Here is a 21,148-nt window from a genome sequence, read left to right on the forward strand (position 1 = left end):
GCCAGCTGCTATTTACAAAGAAACTTCCTTTCTCTTTCAGCCACAGTGATATATCATATAAAATACTTTCAGGCAGATATATATATACAATTTAACTACTTTTTTATGAGAGCTCACAGGTTAAGGAAACCAACAGCCATTAAAAAGATTTTATGCTTCTAGCCAGCACTCATGACAAAATCAGCTTCTTAAAGCCTTGCCATTTATGCAACAAGGGAGAAATTTAAATCCATAGGATTTTCTTTTGTAAGTTGTTAAGGGAGGCAGAGCTGGGTCTCCAAGCATCACATCTGCCCTGCCCTGCCCCCTCCCCAGCAACACTGGAGACTGATCAGAAACTCTAGTTAGTGCAGGAATGCTTCTTTCATGGGTATAATGTTTTTTATGGCATTTAATAATATATGATACAGGGGGTTTGACTACCTACCTCCAGCCTCAATTGGTTTGCTGCTGCATCTTAACTTCTTCAGTGACTGTCTGTACCAAGGGCCCAAAGTGGGTATTGGTGCTCCGTATTGTGCTCAGCAGTTGCACCATTCCTCCTCTCCCCAGAAAACACCCCTGCAGGGGCTGCACACTTTATCCAGGGGTTCGTACCTCCCTCCATGGCTGTCAGGACATCTCATGTGCTATATATTAGCTGATCAGGTAAGGAGCCCTTGCCAGGGCTCACAGCACTGCATGGATGCTCACACCCAGACAGGTTGGGCTGGCAGGACACTCAGTCTAATCAGGAGAATTGCCAATCACCATGGATATACCAAACTGTGCCACGGCATAAGACAGAGGCAGCAGGACAAGAGTTTAAATGTTGCACTCACGAAAGTGAGGGCTTCTATTTCAACTAAAACCAAAAATAAGACAAGTTCAAAACATGTTAGGCATCTTGGTATTAATATTCTCAGTATCTTTTCCTGAACAGTAAAAAAAAAAAAAGTAGTTTCAGGCCACTTTCAAGGGCAACTTCTCGTTAGCTTGCAATTAAACAACTGTTTCTGTGTGTCTTCTGGTTGAAGACATAATAGTTAGGAAAGAACCTTAAGGAAATGGCTTAGATAAAATCTTTATTAATGGAAGATCATCTCTGAAGGGATATTTTTGATAAGAAAGAAACATATATTAAAATGTTAACACTTAAGTAACTGAAGACTAATACACACTATAACATCAGTTGTTGGTTGTTTTTTTAAAACATTTGATTGCTTTTTGGGCAAAGATTACAACTGCATGAATCAAGCGTGCCCAAACAAGAGCATATTTCAGAAATGGAGAAAGCTCTAGTTTGAAACTAATTGTACTGGACATCTTTTAAAATGATGTAGACTTTGGAAATGCATGTGCCTAGACGAAACTAGTGAAAAGGACTTCATGATTTTATATTACTGAAATCACAGAATACACCCCATCCCTCTCATTACAAATTTCTTGCTCCCTCTCCAAATATATTAAAACTTTGCAATCTAATTTCTCTCTGGTATCATAACACAGGTTTCCAGTGATGGGACAGTGGAGGAAAAGCATACCAGGCAACACCAGGCTCTTCAGCACAGCAAGTTGCTGCATATTGCATTATTTAACAATGTTTTCAGCTATGCTCAAGATGTAACCTTGGTTTTAGGTTTGGAGCTCTTTTACTGTGCTCTAGTCTAATCAAATTTGCACTCAATGCTCCTGTTGCTTGCTGTGACTATTCCACCATAGCTAAAGCATGACAAGAGCTCAGCCAAACAGCACGGAATCTGGGCTGATATTTTTAGTGTAAGTAGGACTTGAGGGACCTCACCAGAATTTCACCAGGGTGTGCCCTACTTTTTTCTGCTGCATGGTTTCTCTGTGGTCTCTTCCTGATTGTGGCGATCTCTTCAAAGTGACATCCTTCTTCCTCTGCTGCAAATGGGAGGTAGGAATGTTTATCCAACAGCTTTGATGCCTGAAGCAGGGGTCAATGACTTCCAGAGGCATTTTTCTTTCTCAGTGGTCACAGGGAAATTTTAATGTGGAAGTTTTCTTCTGCGAAATGTCTCTGATATTTAAGTCTGCTGGATATCATAGTCTATGACAGAATGGTTATTGCTGTAATTCATTAAACTGCCACTTGATCACCTTTCATTATAGAATCATAGAATTGTTTATGTTGGAAAAGGACCATCAAGTCCAACCACTAACTTAGCACCACCCTGTTCACTGCTAAACCATGTCCCTAAGTGGCACATCTACATGTCTTTTAAATAGGTCCAGGGTTGGTGACTCTACCACTTCCCTGGGCAGCCTCGTCCAATGCTTCTTTTGGTGAAGAAATTTTTCTTAACATCCAATCTAAAACTCCCTTGGTACAACTTGAGGCCCTCTTCTTTTGTCCTATCGCTTGTTATTTGGGAGAAGAGACTGACTCCCATCTTGTTAGAACCTCCTTCCAAGTAGCTGTAGAGAGAGATAAGGTTTCCCTTGAACCTTTGTTCCTCCAAACTAAACATCCCCAGCTCCCTTAGCCTATCCTCATAAGACTTGTTCTCCAGACCCTTCATACTCCTGCCATTCTAGATGATTAGTGTTCCTCAGTCCCATTTAAGGTTTTTGTCCAGCTGGGACATGAAATAATTCCTAAGGGACCTGCAAAAACTGTTAGGGAATATCATCTTGGGAACTAAAGACAACCAAGATGCCTCCTGATTTATAATAAAATCCTCCCATCCCATGGCTGGTGTTCAACTGACCTCAGTCAGGTACCTGGCAGTCCCTGGGGGAATTACTTCAGCCTCCTTCTGTGGCTGGGGAAGGAAGACCCCACTGTGAAGGAGGGGTTCAGGTTGTGGCAGCCCCTTGGCTTCAGAGAACCTCACGCAGGGTGTGCTCTGAACAGGGAGGGGTGAATACCAGCAAAAGGACACAGGTTTAACTACTCTGTGTCAGTGTTGGTCTGCTGAAGGACTGGTCCATAACTGGCTTTTGTTCTTGCATGGAAAAGGGAGGGTGAAGCCCACCCAGGGAGTTAGAATATAAAATGATGCATATTATCTCTTGCACCAAAATAAATAAAGGTATGTAGTGTTATGCAAAAGACAAAGAAATACGTCTAAAACTAGACTATGTTGTTAGGGAAACTTCTAGCCTCTCAGCATAAAGAGAAAGGATTTCATGAACTTTGTGGGGCTGCAGGAATGTCTGAGTGTAATTCCTTTGCTTACACAGCACCAGCAGTGCACCTATCTGGGATTAAACTGCAGGTTTAGGTGAGATAGAACCAGAACCTGGCTGGACACATGCACAAGCAGCAGCCCCAAGCTTCTCCAAAACCATAACAGAAAGTGTTCATGCAAGCAGGGTGAATTTGGGCAATAAAAGAGTGCTGAAGAGGCACTGCAGCCATTCCTCCCTTCAACATGTAGACTGCTCTCAACTACATAACTGACAGGACACAGGAAACTTTTTACAAGTACATTTTTATTTAAAATAAAAATTAATTATGGTGGCTTTTTAAAATAGGGTACTGCACAATCTGTATATGCAACACAGTTTTTGGTACGGAACATACTTATTGAGCAATATCCTTAAATACTAAATATATATTAATGGCTTGTTTGAGAAACATGACAACATTAATTTTGATATTTTTTTTCTCTTTAGTCATTTAACCACTGATACAGATTTCCTATAAACAATATTCGTTTTCATCTGTACATGTGGTACACAGTCAAGAAGGCAGATCTTAGAATATTTACATTCATGCATTGATTTAAACACACTATGTTGCAGTTTAAAATAATATATTTTTGTTTGTACAGGTGCAAGGAGTATTGTAAATACATATCTACCATAGGCCTGATTCTCCATTGCTTGGCAGTGTCTATGGTCATGACCTGTTTGGAGCAGGATGCCCACACTTTCTTCACATGCTGTGACCATATGGCATGCAAGACCGGACAATTAGGTCTCTGTATAGATATATATATCTCAGTATATTTATATCTTATACTTAGTAGAACTTTCCTCTTCCCTTCCATGTCTGTTTTTGCAGCATCTGTCCAAGGCAGAGATGCTTTCCCCAGGCACACCTCTGAGTTGGGTGTGGGTCAGGAAGGGTGGCAGCTCCACCTTCCTGATGCTGCTGAGGAACAAGGAAACTCAACAGCTCAGGCCCTTAAAATGCACTCCCCGCTAGTGGTGATCCTTGAGAAGAGATTTTGAGTGGCAGCTTTCCCTCAGACTGAGCACAGCAGTTTACTCAGTCTGTCTGGTGGTGGTCAGAGCAGAACAGGTAACTTCTGTGTAGAAACTGGTCACCTTTGCATCTGCTGGGGATCCGGCTATTTTGTGAACGGAGCTATGAAGGACCTTTCTATCCCTGATGCTTTGGTGGCTAAAAAGGAACTCAAAATGCTTTTAAAGCTGCATATTAGATTGCCAGTTCCCCAGAACCAGGATCACTGCTTAGTGAAGCGCTTATCCAGCAGGCCTACTCCTTTCCTTTTGTATTTAATTATAGTACAATAAGGAAGCATAGAAGCCTCTCTTATAAAAGCTTTGCAAGTAGTCTGTAGAGTGTTAAACACAAGCTCATACCACATCAGCAGGCTTCTGAATTCACTCCTGAGAGACAATGCCTTTCTAGCCTTTCTTTTCTGAAGACTTATATCTGCTTCCAGTATACTTTTCTAAGCACTTCTGAATATCACTTTAAATTTCAGTGCAGTGTAGTCAACTGTACCTAGGCAGGAATCTAAAGGCAAAACTACCTCATGGAAGATTTCCCACCTCTCCTTGCCGTGCCATGGTGTGAGGGCTGAGAGGAAAGTATCTGGGCAAGCAGAGGAGCAGCCCTCAGGCTGTCTGCTGCTGCTCTTCTGTGGCCAATGCATTAGAAAAGCACAAGGGAAATGTCTGTTCCAAGAACTATTATGGTGATTATGTGCCCAAATACATTTATCAGCATGTTGCATATAACGATAGTGTATATCTGCCTATGCAAATAAGCTACATCTATATCTCTCAAAATACTGTCACAGAGCTGGTACATACTTTTATCTTGATTATACAGATGGGTAAATTGAGGCACAGAGAGGCAAAATTACTTGCTAGTAAAGAGCAGATTCAGTGGCAGAGTTGAAAACAGATCCTAGTCCACATGTAGTACGTCTTGCAATGCCCCGCCTCCCCACTCTCCATGAAGTTTTTAATGTTTATATTCTCCTAAGGAGTCCTCAGGAGGCCTGGGGGAGTTTGCTTGTGGGTTGTGTCATGCACCAGGGTCTTCTCTAGTGAGGACATTTTACCATTTACATCAATGAAAATCAGACAGTGTCTAGTGACCATCTCTTTCTTGCAAAAACAGATGCATTTTGATGGACTTGTTGTGATTTTCACCTTACAGAACATGCCTTTAAAGCTGAATTAGGAATAAAATAAAACCAACAACCTTTAGGAGAAAGTGCTAATCCTGAGCCTGTATCATGCTAAACTTATCTGCATTCATACTTTATACTCTCAGAGACACATGCAACCAGTCTCAAACTATGCCACATTTTCACATTTAGGCTGAAACAAGTGGAGTAAAAAAAGAAAGGCAAACATAGGTAACTACATTAAAATAAATGTTATAGCTTAAAAAATATTCTAGAAATATACTTGTAATATTATTATTATAGTATTTAGGAGCTAAGTGCTTTAGGCAATCATCATTTGGGATACTAGACTCAAAGTGTAAATCCTGTCATTTTAATCCCACTTTGGATCTAAGAACATATCACTCTGTCTTGTGCAAGCACACAAAATGACTGTGTCTGGGAATGATCATACTCTTGGGCAAAGGGTTACTTATTCCCTTTCACTTTTGTAATTGCATTCACTTCCCAAGAAGATCTAGCTTTAAAAAATAATTTTATGTGGTTAAACTTCTACATAGTGATGACAGACTAAAAAGCTAAATGAATAAATCCATAAATTTCTCAAGAGCAGTATATAGCAGCATTTCATTTTATCATTGAAAAGATACTTATATTTACATACACCCTATTGTTCAACAGGTAATAGAAAGCTACAGATGGGCCTGACCTGAAACTGCTGATTTGAACGTCCCAGAGCTTCTTTTGGGGAAGGTCTGCAGAACATTGTCTTCCTCTACCATCAGGCCAAACTCTGCATCTCAGTAATAGACCAACTGCAGGCAGGAATGCATTCAAATCAAGGTCTGATTTCTGCAGTTCAGGCACATCCTTATATAAAACTGGTGTGCTGCAGTACCGAGGGACATAACAGCCAGGGCACAGCCACATCCCAGGGACTGGGCTGACACCTGGGAGTTACTCATAGATGCGGAGACCCAGTGGTGTTGAAGCTTTATGTCCGGACAAGAAGCCAGGGTGTAAATTTGTCTTTGACTGCATCACTACTTTCAGCACAGAGGTAAACGGAGACATACACGTGGAGGTATGACACGAAGAAAAGTTTTGAGGAGGTGGGGAAAGACCAGCATCTCGACTAGTCTCATCACCTTTATCCTAAGGGTTATTTACTGAGTCTAACCTGAGATCCTACATGAAATGAATTTGGGTAGATTCAGCCTTGCTTTAAATAGTCTGCAATCCACCTCACGGAACGTATACTAAGCTATTACACTGAATTTGGCATAATCGGCATTCTCGGCTCAGGAGAGGCAGAGACTGAGTTAACGTGGGCACAACCAGCTTACTGGACCCTCAAAAGTGGTCCTCCAAGCCAGACCTGCAATGTCCTCAGTAGGTCAGCTCAGGAGATTTAACACTTTAAGAAAACAACACTAACCAGTGAATGAAGAGGACTTCAAAGGGCTGCTAGTCCTTTCAACACAATCCCGCCCAAATACGCCAAGATGTAAACAATATCCTTCCTGTAGGAGTTTCCTTGGGGAATCAATGTGATGCAAACACAGAGAAATGTGTAGAATTTTGCAAAGGAAGGACAATTTTAAAGATAAATTTTAAATGTGATGAAAAAAAAAGAGTCTGATTATGAAGTAATAACGTTCAAAGTACCTCTTAATAACATCTCTCTTTCAATAGCAATGATAATTGCTAAAATCTTACATTTTGATTTCTTTTGCCTGAAAAGTCTTCAGCCATGGAAATTGCATAGTCACCAGACTGCAGATAAATTTCCTGGGACAAGTCACAAGTTCACGCAAATTTTCCTTGATGGCTTAACAAAAACCTTTGTTCCCCTTTTAATAATGAAATAATAAGAACGCTAAGAATGAATTATTAGCGTACAAAACTGCACAGGCTGGAGAAGCATGTAGGTAACACCTCCCACCATATAGAGGGAGGTGTCCTCCCATATAAAGGGAGACACCTCCCTCTGACCCATTTATGAAAAGCTGCCACCACTCTGGTAGATCACTCTCTCCTCAAAAGATCCTACTTCAGCAGCTTTTTGTGGATACTCAATACAAACATAAAAGTAAGGGGGAAGAGAGGAAGAAGAAAAGCGGGAGGCATTGCAACATCGCTTTCATGAGAGGCAGCATGCAATGCTTATGCCTTTGTGAGGCCTTTTCTCCGGGCAGCCCAGGTGGGTGAATTTATCCTCCTTTGGAGAAGCAGCAAGCCTGGAGAGCAGCCTGCTTTTCCCTTCTGGATCACTGATGTGTGCGCTGTTTCCGAAATGAAGTCCTTGGCCACACAGCTCCCTTCGTTGCCTTATTTCACCCACCTTGCATCCTCCATGTGTGTGCTTTGAAAGTTTACCACCTCCTGCGCCCTTGGCGGGGTTTCAGGGATTATACGACCGCATTGTTATCAACTGTTTTGTTGTTCTGGGAGGAGGTCATTGCATATTCCGACCGACTGGTTCCGTTCTCTTCTTTTCTCATTGGTTTCCTTGGGTGATCCCAGGTTCGGTGATGTATAGGCAGGGTGGGGAGAAAAGAAAGAACAGAGATAAACATCTTCTTTGTCAATACAGATTGAAAGCAAGGACATGTAAGGTACATCACAATGCTGAACTTTTTCTATCTCTTTTCCCCTTTCTGAACACAGGCCAAATCAGTAGTTAAAATTTGTCAAGCATCATGATTCACCTGGAGGGCGAGAGGTCTGATCCTGAGGTCTCATGATGTGCTATTGGTGTGCCCATGCTAATTTGAATACCTGTAATAGATACAGGTGTACCTGTTACATGAGATGAAGGCTGCTGGAAGGAGTGTCCTCCACCATCACTTCTATCTCTGGAAGAGAGGCTGGGATGCTGGTTGGGCTCTGCCTCGGAGCAGTCCTGGCCTTCCTCCTCAAAGTGTTACATCATTCAGACTGGGATGATGACCAGTTGTGTCCACCTAGGACCCACCACAAAACCCATAAACCACACTGTGTTCGGTCACTAAGAGTAGACTCATCTGACCAGCACAGATACGTACACCTGTGGTGACCTGACAATCTTCACAGTCAATGGAGAAAAACAGGTACTAATAAAAAATGGTTCAGAACAGCTTAAAGTAGAAACCCCAAATAAGTCAGATGCTTTGTGCCCAAGGCATTTGTTTTTCTCTGAATTCTCTGGGCATCAGGCAAAGCATCACCAGCTGGTCGAGGGAGGGGATTGTCTCACTCTGCTCTGCACTGGGGTAGCCTCACTTTGAATACTGTGTGCAGTTTTGGTCACCACAAAATAAGACAGACATAAAGCTATTTAGGAGTGTCTAAAGGAGGGCAATAAAGATGGTGAAGGGCCTTGAAGGGAAGCTGTATGAGGAGCAGCTGAGGGGACTTGGTGTGTTCAGCCTGGAGAAGAGAAGACTGAGGGGAGACCTCATTGCAGCTACAACTTCCTTGTGAGGGGAAGAGGAGGAACAGGCACTGATCATTTCTCTGTGGTGACCAATGACAGGATCACAGGGAATGGCCTGAGGTTGTGTCAGGGGAGATTTAGGTTGGATATTAGAAAGAGGTTCTTCAGATAGAGGGTGGTTGGGCACTGGAACAGGCTCCCCAGGGAAGTGGTTACAGCACCAAGCCTGACAGAGTTCAAGAAGCATTTGGACAATGCTCTCAGGCACATGATGTGACCCTTGGGGATGGTCCTGTGCAGGGCCAGGAGTTGGACTTGCTGATCCTTGTGGGTCCTTTCCAACTTTGCATATTTTGTGATTCTGTGAAAAAGCTTTGTGCTTTCCACACAGATATTTCAGACATTAGGGCCTTGAGTTTAAGGTGCTTCTGAGGGCAAAAAGAGGACCAGATACATGTAATAAAACAGTCTGTCTGTGCTATTGTTCTTGACAATGTTTAAAAAAACAAGCAGCAATTAATGACAGTTAATGACATTTAATTTCAGCAAAGTATTAATAAACGATTTATGGAGAATGATTACAAGAAGATAAATTTGTTTGCTTGTTATTTCAAAGACAATACTTCTGATTGTGTTATTTTATGCCTCTCTTTAGCTGGTTAGAGTTAAAACTTGTTAATATTAGTCATGATTCCAGAATGGAAATGGAAGGCAAGGGAGGACTAAGAGTTGTTGAGACTAAGGGTTTTATGAACTGTTTTTCAGTCCTTAACATGCAGTGCCTGTCTGCATCTGACATAAGGTCCTTTGGCTCTGTCTTTTGTGACATTGTAAAGCACCCTGCCACATCCTTGACAAAAGGGATGAAGAATTTGATGGCAACACTTATTTTTTTTCTGGGCAGGAAAATTGCTGTGGCTATCTAAACTTCTTTGCTGCTTTCAAAAATTCTTTCCTTTTGCTTTTCCCCTAGTTCCGAACCTATCAATTATCAAAAAATGAAGACATTTTGGCCACTTCTAATTGCTGTTTGTCTCCTGCTTACCCCTTCTTTCTTTGGTCTCTCTCTCTGCACCTCTCCAGTTCCATTTTCTTTTACCCTGTCTAATCTTCCTCTTCTTTCTTTATGCTAAAAAATGTATTCCTCTCATTTTTATCTACATATTTCTCTTTTCTAGAAGTGATTTTAAGACAGACTGCTTCAGTTCTCCTGAAACTTTTTTTACTTTCCTCCCTGCGTTTTTTTTTCTTTCTTTCTTTTCTTTTTTTTTTTTCTTTTTTTTTTCTTTTTTTTTTTTCCTTCAGTTGCTCTTCCCTGAGAGCTGCCATTTGCTCTTTCCCTGGAGAGGTTGCCAGGGGTATGACACCACTGGCACTTACATGCATTGGAAGGGTATTTTTTCAGAACCTGCAAGTAGGGGAATGGAGATTTTATCAAGATTCTTCTTCTGCCTTATCAATTGCTCAGGGTTAGTGCTAGCAGAACAGAGCAGCTATTTTCTTGTCTCAATGAAAAGACTACTGTCAGATGCAAAAATTCAGGCTTGGAGACTGCTCTGTTTAACTCCTTCACTCAATTTGTTTCCAAATTCACATCAGGAATCGATTTGGGGTCAAACTTGACCAAGTTACACTATTTAAATCATTGACTTGGCACACTTGCATGGACTTGTCACCATGATTAAAACTGACCTATGTATTTAGATATGCAAGGTCATTTTGGCCTATTGATTTTTCAAGTGCCCTCTTGCATTAGGGCATGGCTCTCTGTGTGCCACTAGCTCTTTTTTATTCCAAATTTTGTTGACTGTTGAGATCCAAGCATGCAAATTTTCCTCTCACACATCAAGGGGAACCCCTTTATCCTATTTTCTGCCTAATAAGGTAGACTATGCATGATCTTCCAATGTATAATACTCCAAGCCCCCTTTAAGAGGACGAGCTATGGCCACGCATTTATGCATTTCCATTCCAGGGTTGCTCTTCACTGGTCAAAGGGATGTTTCAAATTAGTAAGGGAATGAGTAAGGAACTATTCATATCTGTGACATACTCACTTGGTGGCAGGCGAAACAGGCTGTTTGCTAATAAGTGGTTTGCATTGTTTTACAGTATGATTTGCCATACATTGTGCTTGGATGTTTAGCAAACAAATTGGTGTGTTCTTCATGCCAAACATCTGTGAATGAAAGGGCCGTGCAATTCTGTACAGCTTAGTACATGCCTGAAATGATGCCTCAGATTCCATATTGACCTCATCACCACACATGCATTAACTTGCATGAGTCCTAAAACCAAGAAAGCACGAAACATTCATTTAATAGTGTATTTCACATATCAAGCTTAAATTTCAGAGGAGGTTCTGATCACATTATAAACCTTATTTATCAAAGAATTTCATACTGACTTGTCATACTGGCTTGTACCAATCCTTTGCAGAGTCCTGTGTAAAGGTGAATGTAATGATGCACATTCAAACATAATTTGTATGTTCTGTGTTCAGAAAATTTCCTAGAGGAAACATAATTTTTTGCTCTTTATTATGTCTAGCCACAAAACTCAGTATATGTGACAAAACTCTTCTTGCCAGCTTTGGCTACTGGTATAAATTTGGCAGGGAGTCAGTAAGGCAGTTGTGTGGTAGAGTATTAGGGGAGGGCTTCACCTCATGTCCCACTTGTATACACTTAAGAAAATCTCTATAGGTGACTATTCAGACAAAATCAAGCAAGAGCAGAGCAAACTATTAATTTAATCAGGACTTTATTATGCCTCATTATAGGCTTACTGAAGCTTTGAGGAGAATAAGACCACTTAGAAATGGGAATTTAAGTTTTGTCCAGAACAGTAAACTGCAACAGAGTTTAAAAGCCACTGTGCAATCCACAACTCATACAATTGCAGGTGCTTCATGCTTGAAAGGGATGAGAGTTAAGAATAAAACCTGATTTCATAAGGCAAGTCTGAGCATTGCAAACCTGTTTGCTGTGGCCTACCTCCATAGCAAAGCCTCTGTTGAGTGCCAGTGCATCATGGCCAGTATCTGGGAAGGCTGGGCCCTGGGGAAAACCAGTCAAGCTAGGAGGGGGTGACCTTGGGCTGGCAGCAGAGAGATGACAGGATCTCAAATTCATCTCCTTCTGGGGTTCCCATACCCGACTCAGCACTGCCAGGAGACACCTGTCTCGACTTGGGATTTGCTGCCCTGGATTATTCCCTGAGGAAACACATATCCTATTTCTTATGAAATGGGAATAGAGTGTCATTCTTCTTTTCAAATGTAGTTAGAGGAGGAAAGACTGTTTTTTTAGTGTGTGTTGTTCAAGGAGATGCCCAATGCTCAGAAGAACAAAGTGAAACTTCACTCTTCCCCGAGCAGCGGTACAAAATTGTAAAAGCCATCTACAAAAATACATCTCTCTCTCTATATATATATATCTGAAAGATTGCGTTGTATGGGTATCAGTATCAACTGACAGAGATTTTACCAATGGTGAAAGCTATGAGGCGTCTCTGTACTGTCTTAGCACAACTGTACCCATGCCAAAGTTGGCACAAGGTACCCATGCAAAAAATCCTTTTGTGTTTTCAGCTCCTCTTGGGAAGTTGCTTTTAATAGTGCACAAAGAACTTGTCTCTCCTCTCACAGCACTTTCACCTCAAGAAAGCTCCTACCCATAACAAAGCTGCTACCAAGCTCTCTGGGCAGCCCCACTGGTGCACATCACAGCACAGGGCTGTGCAAGGATAAGCAGCTGGGGAGCTGCCCCACCAGCAAAAGCAGCTGAAAGGAGGAGGTAAATCAGAGAGCTGTTTTGCTTATAAGTGCAATGATTTCAAAGCTCTTCTCCATAATGATGAATATTTCATTAGCTATCGACACATAAAAAATGTTTTTCAATAAAATTGGGTCTCATACAAGACACCCATTTACTTCATAGGATTGGTCTATCCTATGAGTCCCCAGTGCACAGCAGAAATATCCAAGCTACTTATTTACCAGTAGAGATCAAACTGCAGTGGCATCTTCCTGGGTTACAAAAAGTTGTTCAAGAAACAAGGTAAATATCTATTAAGCATATTTTCACTCAGCTTCATCTCCTGGGCTAGGATGCTAGCAGTACTTGTGGCAGCTATGTTTAGAGCTCTCAGCTAGACTTCACTGCTGGAAGCCCAGACAAGATGATGTGTGGGCTCTAGTCACACTTCAAAAACATCCTTATTTAGCAGATACAGGGTAGGACTGGAAGAATAAATTTTGTAATGTTATTCAATTACTAGACCATCAATCTGCATAACTTGCATGTTTATAAGAATATAAAGAACATGAATGGAGGCTGTTTACATCTCAGTACTGGGGGTGTTCATCAAACAGCCATTTGCTTCATGCTGGCCATCAGTCATCAGAGGCAAATCAGTTCCCACAATAGAAACTGGTGGGAGAAGTGAACTTGCTTTAAGACTGGTTTGTGAACAGGACTCCTGCTAGAGGAGCTCAGTGCACTGATAACAGTTGCTTTCAGGGACACAGCCATCAGATTTGTGTGCAGCCACCCACAATGAGCCTTGCTGGCCAGCCTGATGCTATGACTCAGACATATGGGGCTCATGTTGAAAAAGGACACTTGTCTGGTGAGAGTTTTCAGAGCCATGGGAAGAATCACATTCCAACTTCTCCCCTTTGACTGTCTTAGAAGGACAAAAAAAATTAGTCCAGATATATTCTACTTGATAATCTAAAGATAGAAATCAAAGAAGAAACTCTAATGACGAAAATTCTCTGAAACCTTGTTTTTTCTCTATTAAATTAGTTAACGGCCATATGTGGACCATTTATCTGACCAGAAAAAAGGCAGCATACTACTTATTATTTGTAGAAAGAGGTTACTGGCTCAACTACCTTCCATGTACAAGGTAAATGTTTTACAGTTATAATAAAATACAGCTCCATCTGGACAACTTTCAGCAACACATTCACTACTGCTCAGTGTTTGTCATGGACCAACATTCAGTACTCCCAATCTCCCAAGGCTCTTACATTGCCCGTATTTCCATCTCCTCTCTAGTAAGTTAGATAGTCCAGCATCTAAAAGACAAACTGTCTTGTCCCAGTGTTTATTACTTATTACCCCAATATGTGATTTTTTCTTTACTTACTCTTCCAAACTAGAGAGTTTTATAGGTAACTTGGATGATACTACTTGCGGCATTTGGAAGGACTATGTATACTGGATTATTTTCATTTGGACATTTGATGGAGCTCTCCTTCCTCAAGCTTCATTACCCCTTTTCTCCTTACAAAAATAAATAAAAAGTATTTTGTGAATCAGAAAAGGCCATTCTTTTCCTAGAGACCTTTGAGTACTTCAGTCTTGGCCAAACAAAACTAGTGATCAGGTGATAAATAATATTTACAAGAGTAAGTAAGCATACAATTTTTAAATCTTCAGACCTTTTCTGTCTGTCTTGTGTGGAGAACAAGAGAAGATCTGTACAAGTGCCCTGCACAGTGTTAGGACTATTATGCAAAAGGGGAAAGTCTCTTTCACAGCTCTGGAAGTCATATTGCAGCAATAGGCTTTGATCTAACCCCAAGATACAATCTCCCAAGGAGGGATTCTTCTTTTCTAGCTGTTCACATGAGCATTTCGAAGCCTGCAATTTACCGCTAATTTGACTCTCCCTCACAGCCAGTTTTAGCTGACTGGTTCCTGGTGTATTTTTAAGCAAGCCCTGCAGGTGTGTGGGTGATTTCTGTTTTGGGATGGTTCACACTCAAATCCCCCTCTCTGTGCACAGATTGAAGATCAAGCCTTTGCTGAGTGCTTCTCTTGGGGAAAAAAAAAAATCCATACGTAACTGCTCTGCAGCCATTCATCAGCACTTAGAGGTTCCCTGAGCTGGTGCACTCAGGCTTGCAAAGCGTGGCAGGCAGATCTCTTTCTGCAGAACTGCATCTATCCCAGCCTGCTAAAGTCGCTCTGGGTATATCTGAAGGAAGGATTTGGCCCGTTCAGATTGCAAGTAATTGCAGTAGATTGCTGAGCCGCACATGAAATTCAAGAAGTGGAGTTTAGTCTTCATTTATTTTGAGCAGTGCAAAGTCAGAGTAAATCCACAGACTTTGTTGGACTTGAGGAAGATTTGTTCTGATGTTACAGAGGAAGATCTGTCCCTGGGAGACTAAGGTGATGCAATCCCATTTCCTACTAAGTCCTTCAATGAAGCTAACTTCAGAATTTTTCTCCTACACAAAACCAATCTTAAGGAAGAGAAGCAGCTTTATTATTAGGATACTAGACAATTAACTGACATAACTGATAAAAGTACTTTCAGTGACCCCTCACATTGCAACCCATTCTTTGCATTTCCTCTAAAGATCTTTAAAAGGTTTTATTGACTGGAGGGTTATTACAGCTGACGTCTGTCGGGTGTTCTCAGTGTGGAATACACTGTTGATATGTTTTGATTACAAAAAGAAAAAAATGAATGAGACCAATATAAAAAAATGAGCTCATGTTGCCAGCTTTCCAGCCTGGCAAAAAGCCACTAAATGAAATCAAAAACCTCAAACAAACTAAAAACAAACCAAAAACCCCCCAACCAAAACCCCAAAAACCAAAAGAGGAAAAAAAAAAAGACATCGAATGTATGGAACAAAGTCAAAACACGTCTGGAGGATGGTCATGTCCATGGCCCTGACATTTGGGCAGTGCCATTTAGGGATGAGGTGGGCACACTCCTGCTCCTCAAAGGCCTGAGCAGCTGCAGAGCAGTGCAGGCAGCTAAGGCACATTCATGGAGCTTAGTTCATGGTGCACCACGATCTTCCAAGCAATCCAGAAACAGCCTGGGATTGGCAATATATATGTCCCACCCAGATAAATCGAATTATATGTAACTCTATTGCGTTAGGCTTGATCTGTCCTAACAAGTCTATCATTTAAAGAGAGTAGCCAGCTCCAATTTCTGTCTTACAGAAGACAATAAACAAGCTTGAACAGTCTAGTCTAATGAAAAGAAAGAGTGGATGGGATTGGCCTCAGGGAACACCAGAAAAGGAGAACAGCATTTGAAAAGAAGAAAGGAAGAAGCCATAGGTAAATTTAGGCTGGAGATGCAAATAAAAGTTTCTTTCACTCTCAAAATACCAATTTGAACTGGGATCGCTGGAGGAGAGAGCAGGGAGAGAGAGAAAACTACACAGCTTCCATATTGGAGGGGAAAGTGGAAGAAGGAAAAGGTAGAAGAATCCCCTACCATGTCTGCAAACTGAATGGCTTTTGGTGCCCATGCTTCCAGTCAGGTTGGGCATCAGTACTAGAAAGATGTGGGGTTGGAATAATAAGGGACTGAGAGAGGAGATGATCAAGGGCTGCTCTTCGCTGCTCTTTTGCTGTCTCTGAAGGACAGTATGTCTCTCACCAGCCAAGTGACTGTAGATACTGCCATTTTAGGCAATGGACTTTTCCATCCTCAAAACAAAGTTGATCTTCTGTGCTACTTTGTGCCCAGATTTTTTGCTCAATACAAGTAACTATCTTGCCATTTAATCACTGGTAAACATAGGCAAGACCTTGAATGATCAGACTTGATCCATACACAAGAACAAGGCTACTGCTATTTCACAAAATTATTTAAATAGTATGATTAATTTCTGTGCAGATGAACAAGAATTCTCTGTAGATTTTCTGCTATATAAATGTCTTCAAGAGAAGAGTGTCTGCAACACAAATAAATGCAAGGAACTGAGAAGAAAATCAAAACTTGTAAAATGAACTGACCTTTGCAGCTATCTAGATCACTTTTCATTTGAGGCAATCTGTCTCTACCTCCAACTAGAGTGAAACCACTATTTCCAAGCATCTGCTTCTGGCTTTCTCCACTCACAACGAAGAGTCTGCAGAGCCAGATCCTGCTCTTTGCAGGATAAATGCAAACCCGCTGTGCATGGACTGGACAGGGTGGTCTCAGCCTTCCCACGCTCCAGGTGTGCAATGGGGCAAGTCCATGCAGAAGCAGAGCAACCAGAAAGTCCTGCACACCTTGATGTCTACGCAAAGATTCGGTTTTGTGCAGATATGGCTTTAGAAAATTGTAACTGGGGACAATTTCTGAGAAAGAAATTGAGTTCAGCCAGTCTCCACACTGGCTTCTCAGGGCTCAGAGCAACTGAAGGGAAGTTCCAGCAGCTTGGGAGTATTAACATTTCATAAGGTTTCATGCTGCTGCCTCAAAAAGCAAACACCAAAGGGAGCACTATTTCTCCACGTGGGACCTCTTTTCATGGCTTCTTTTAAAGGCCAGAATGAGGAATTACCTATTTTCGCACTCCAACCTTGCACACAGCTGGGATCAGACTCTACATACATCTCTTTACATACATCTTTAACCCTCTGTTATCAGTCCTTCACTCCTTCACCCGGCATTAGCTTGGGGAATGGATGCTGTGACGTTCATCTCCACGAATGCTCTCTGACATGGCTAATTAGCCAGCAGCTCTCCAAGATGGACAAACCAGGAGCATCATTCTCCAGGCCAGCCATACTGGAGGGGGTGGCCATGTGCCTGCTGATGGAGGGGACACTGGTGTGAGAGCAAGGCAAGAGTGTGGCAGAGCAGGACCACCCCAGACAGTGCCATCTTCTCCCCCCCCCCAGCTCTGCCCACACTGACCTACTGTGTGTGTTGCCTTCATGGCAAGGCTCTCCAAAGCAGGGAGCTATGTGCTGCTTAGCAACCCTGCAGCATAATAAACATTCAGCAGTAAATACACGGGGTGCAGAGGAGGAAGGACAGAGGTAGCAGAAATCAGACACACAAGTGGTGGCAGCACAGCTGCAAGGGGCTCTAGGGTGGCTGCAAGCGATTGATGTGCACCCCTGGTGTGTCACAGATCTGCAGAGGGGGACCCTGTCTGCACCCTTTCCTGCTGGGCAGTGTGGCTGCAGGGCAGTAAATAGCACAGCAAGGGGAGGATGTGCAGGATGTAACCTTCCTTCAGGGGGGACCCTTGAAACCAGCTCAAGTGGACAAGAACCTCTGAGCCTTTCTTTATTAACACCTGCTTTCTGTGAGGGCATGGTAAAGCTGAGATCTTGTTAAAACACCAAGCTGTGACTAACTAAACAAGGTGTGAAGCTAATGTACGTAAATTACAGTAGGAAATAAAATTTGTTTTGGTCAGATGCCTTGTTACCTCTGGCTGGGATTCCCTGCACAGGAGGGAAGTGCTTCTGAGCGCAGCTCGTGCTGTCGAGCTCCGCCTTTCCCTGGGGTTTCTGCACATTGGAGTCCAGGTTAGAGCCAGGCATCAAAATCAAAGCCAGCAGAGGCCACAAATTAGGGGAGTCAAGGGTGGCACCAAGCCAAGGCTGCTGGCCAGAAGGATGCTGAAAGGTCAGGCAGGAAGGGGGTGTCTTCTACGTGGCCAAATTTGGGGCAATGGTAGGGTGATGCAGAAAATAAAGTTCTGCAGAAAACATGAAAGGGCAGAGATTGGGAGTAGGGAAAGGGGCATGTGCACAGGGCTGAGTGGAGTGCTGAATGGTCTGATCATATTGAAAGTGTTTGGATGCTCGCGATGGGTGGGAGATCAACTGGTGCTCAGCTGCTTCTCGTTCAGGTCTGGCTTCTTGTCAGGCTGAGGCAGAACAGACTGAGTCTGGCAAAGCCTGCCTGGGGCAGTGTAGGGCATGTGTGGGAACTGCTAGGGCACTCCCATGCTTTTCTAACTTTTTTGTTCTAACTTTTGGTGGTTTAGAACTCCTGCAAATTCACCATGTGTGCTGAACTCACGAGGAGCTGCAGTTATTCAGACACTGGAGAAATCAGGCTTTATTGCTTTTACTCCAGATGCAAAGCAAAAGGGGCAATAAGGGCACCCAGGAGGTTTCTATAGGAATCTTACTGTGTAGAGGGAATTTCTGGGTCATACAGAGCTGGAGTAAAGGATCCACACAGCCACCCTACTACCACGGGCACAATTTCTTCTTCTGAGTTACAAAAAGATTGACCCAAGAACCCCAGGATGCTGCTGCTGGGTTCTTGCAGGCTGTAAAAGACACAGTCCTAAGCTCAAATCAAGACAAAAACTTTCTTCAAATGTGCTGGGTATGCCTCAGCCACAGCTGTGGCTTTTCACCAACAGGGTCAGCCACAAGTGACCTCCTGTCAGCTTGCAAAAACTATGATTGGCTTAAAAATTATATGAAGGTCTAAGAAAATTTTATTTCTTTGCCTTCAGGAAAAAATGTAATAAAAACATCATGGTAAACCTGGCAACTCTCCTCTCCTGTATATTTTAAAGCTCTAGCATTCACCTGTGTCTTCTAATTGTGCTGGGGTAAATCCAACCAATACAATTAGACCACCATGAGCATTATAGTCTGTTATGAGCATGTAAAATCCACCCATGGCTACTAGATCGCACTGAGGCAGTAACTCTACAATACTTGGCTCTACTGGTGGACTTCTGCCTGTTCAATTTCTTCTGCAGTAGAAAGAGAAGTTTGTTTCAGGTCACAGTGGAAAGTTAATTGTTCACAAGGTAGATCGTAATGCTCTTCAGATTTCTGTTGGCATCTTTATCAATACATCACAAATTAGGAGTGAAAAAGTGCAAAATGATCCATCATAGAGTATTCTGTGAAACACTTGGACCACTTGCTTTATGCTAGACTAAAGCCTCCTGAAGGCTTCCAGTCTTCCCAGCTATGAGAAACACTGGGGCATTTTATCCATTTATGACCACAAACTTTCTCCCTAGCAGAATGTGAGTTTGTACAACTTAGAAGAGACAGAGAAATCCTGCCCTATAACAGCTATGAAAACATGTAGCACTTATAAAAATCCCAGACTGACATCACTGGAGAGCAGATCCTTCTGCTTATCCAACCAACACATTCTGCAGAGGCAACAGCAAAGCAAACTGTCCTGCACAGCAGTGCTAATACAGCTTGGCTCAGCTGTCTTTCTAAGTAAAAGACTATTTCATCCACTTTATACAGCAGTCCTTGATCTGTCAAAGGAACCTAACAAGTAGTAGCAATATTTTTGTTGTTGTACTTAAAAAAATGAGGCCAATCTTCCTTCATCTCGATGCACCCAAAAAACACGGGGCAGCGCTAACTACCAGTAACCTGTCCAAAATCCCCAATGAGGCCACTAAATTAATAGAATAAATACAGCAGAGCTCTGGAATTTCTAGTGGGCTTGGGTCAGGTTGTAAAGCTGTTCAGCAGCTTGCTTGTCTCATAAACACTACCCTGGAAATTATTGCACAACCAACATCTAGACTTCAATACTGTTTGGGATAACAACTGATTTTCCTTGTACTAGCACACAGTTTTCATCAGGCAGGGCTACATTTAGTTTAATAAATAGTGATAGCTTTGAAAGAACACAAGAAAACCAGCAAGAACTCTCCATCTGTGGAGATATCCAAACCCCACCAGAACACAGATGTGAGCAACCTGCTCTAGATGACTCTGTTAGAGCAGAAGTTTGGATCAGAAGTTATCTCTTCTAACCTCAATCATTCTGTGATTCTATGAACTCATTTCTTGATGGTTAAAATATGGGATTTCCTGAAGAAACACTGGTTGCTCAGGGTATTTAAACTGTCTTTATAAGACCACCTGCAGCCTCATTCCAAAGATGAGAGTAAATTAACTACTGGGAGATGATTAGGCAGAGAGGCTAAGCAACACATGGGGATGTTGGGCTTTGGTTGGGGGTAACAGAAGATCTGGACAGTGGTGTTCAGTAGTAGATACTGATCCTGTTGTTGTTAAGCATCAACATTCAGACAGTGGAATTGGGCTACAATGTGTTTTCCTTGCTTTTCCAAAATTTTCAAGTCTTTCAACTGCCCTCAGTAACATTCCCAAGATCTTTCAATGAAGACCCTATTCCCTTTTGAACTGGTCTGACATCGATGAATTGCATCAAGGAGGCAGAGATCTGCCCCCATAGATCTTCTTGTTCCCTCTCAGCATTCCCCACTCAAACAGTATTTTTAAACCCAGCTTTTCTATCAACTATCTTACTCTGTGTCTCCTGAGTAACTGCTGTCTTTGCTGGCACTTGCTGAGAATTAAGACACAGTTTCAGTACAAAACCTTCTAATATGTCAGGTAGAAGAGATCAACAATCTCGATTCACCTTGACCCATCTGTCATCAGTCATGCCATGAGCATCTTCTTTTAAGGGGATAAGAACATTTAAGATGCTGTTCTGTCTTCTCTCCCCACAATAGACAGAACTGTTTTGTTGCAATTAATAATGATTTTGGACTAGATTGTACTTGGCCTCTGTGGCTCACAGGAGATGGCCACGTAGAGGACTACACAGTTCTTGCTCTTTGGGGGAGTGAGTGGTACAAAATGGG

The 21,148-nt window shown here is 42.2% G+C and overlaps 1 protein-coding gene across 1 annotated transcript in view; it reads right to left on the reverse strand.

The window, feature by feature from the left end:
• Positions 1–3,424: 3,424 nt before the first annotated feature.
• The window catches only part of PRIMA1 (proline rich membrane anchor 1), a 54,330-nt gene continuing 36,606 nt past the window's right edge, over positions 3,425–21,148 (reverse strand). Inside the window, 1 exon segment of the mRNA XM_029964327.1 lies at positions 3,425–7,850. Coding sequence (XP_029820187.1) covers positions 7,751–7,850 — 100 coding nt within the window. The 3' untranslated portion in view covers positions 3,425–7,750.

The sequence above is a fragment of the Manacus vitellinus genome, unplaced genomic scaffold, assembly GCF_001715985.3.
Source record: "Manacus vitellinus isolate BGI_N305 unplaced genomic scaffold, ASM171598v3 scaffold_6_pilon, whole genome shotgun sequence".
NCBI classification, from domain to species: domain Eukaryota; kingdom Metazoa; phylum Chordata; class Aves; order Passeriformes; family Pipridae; genus Manacus; species Manacus vitellinus.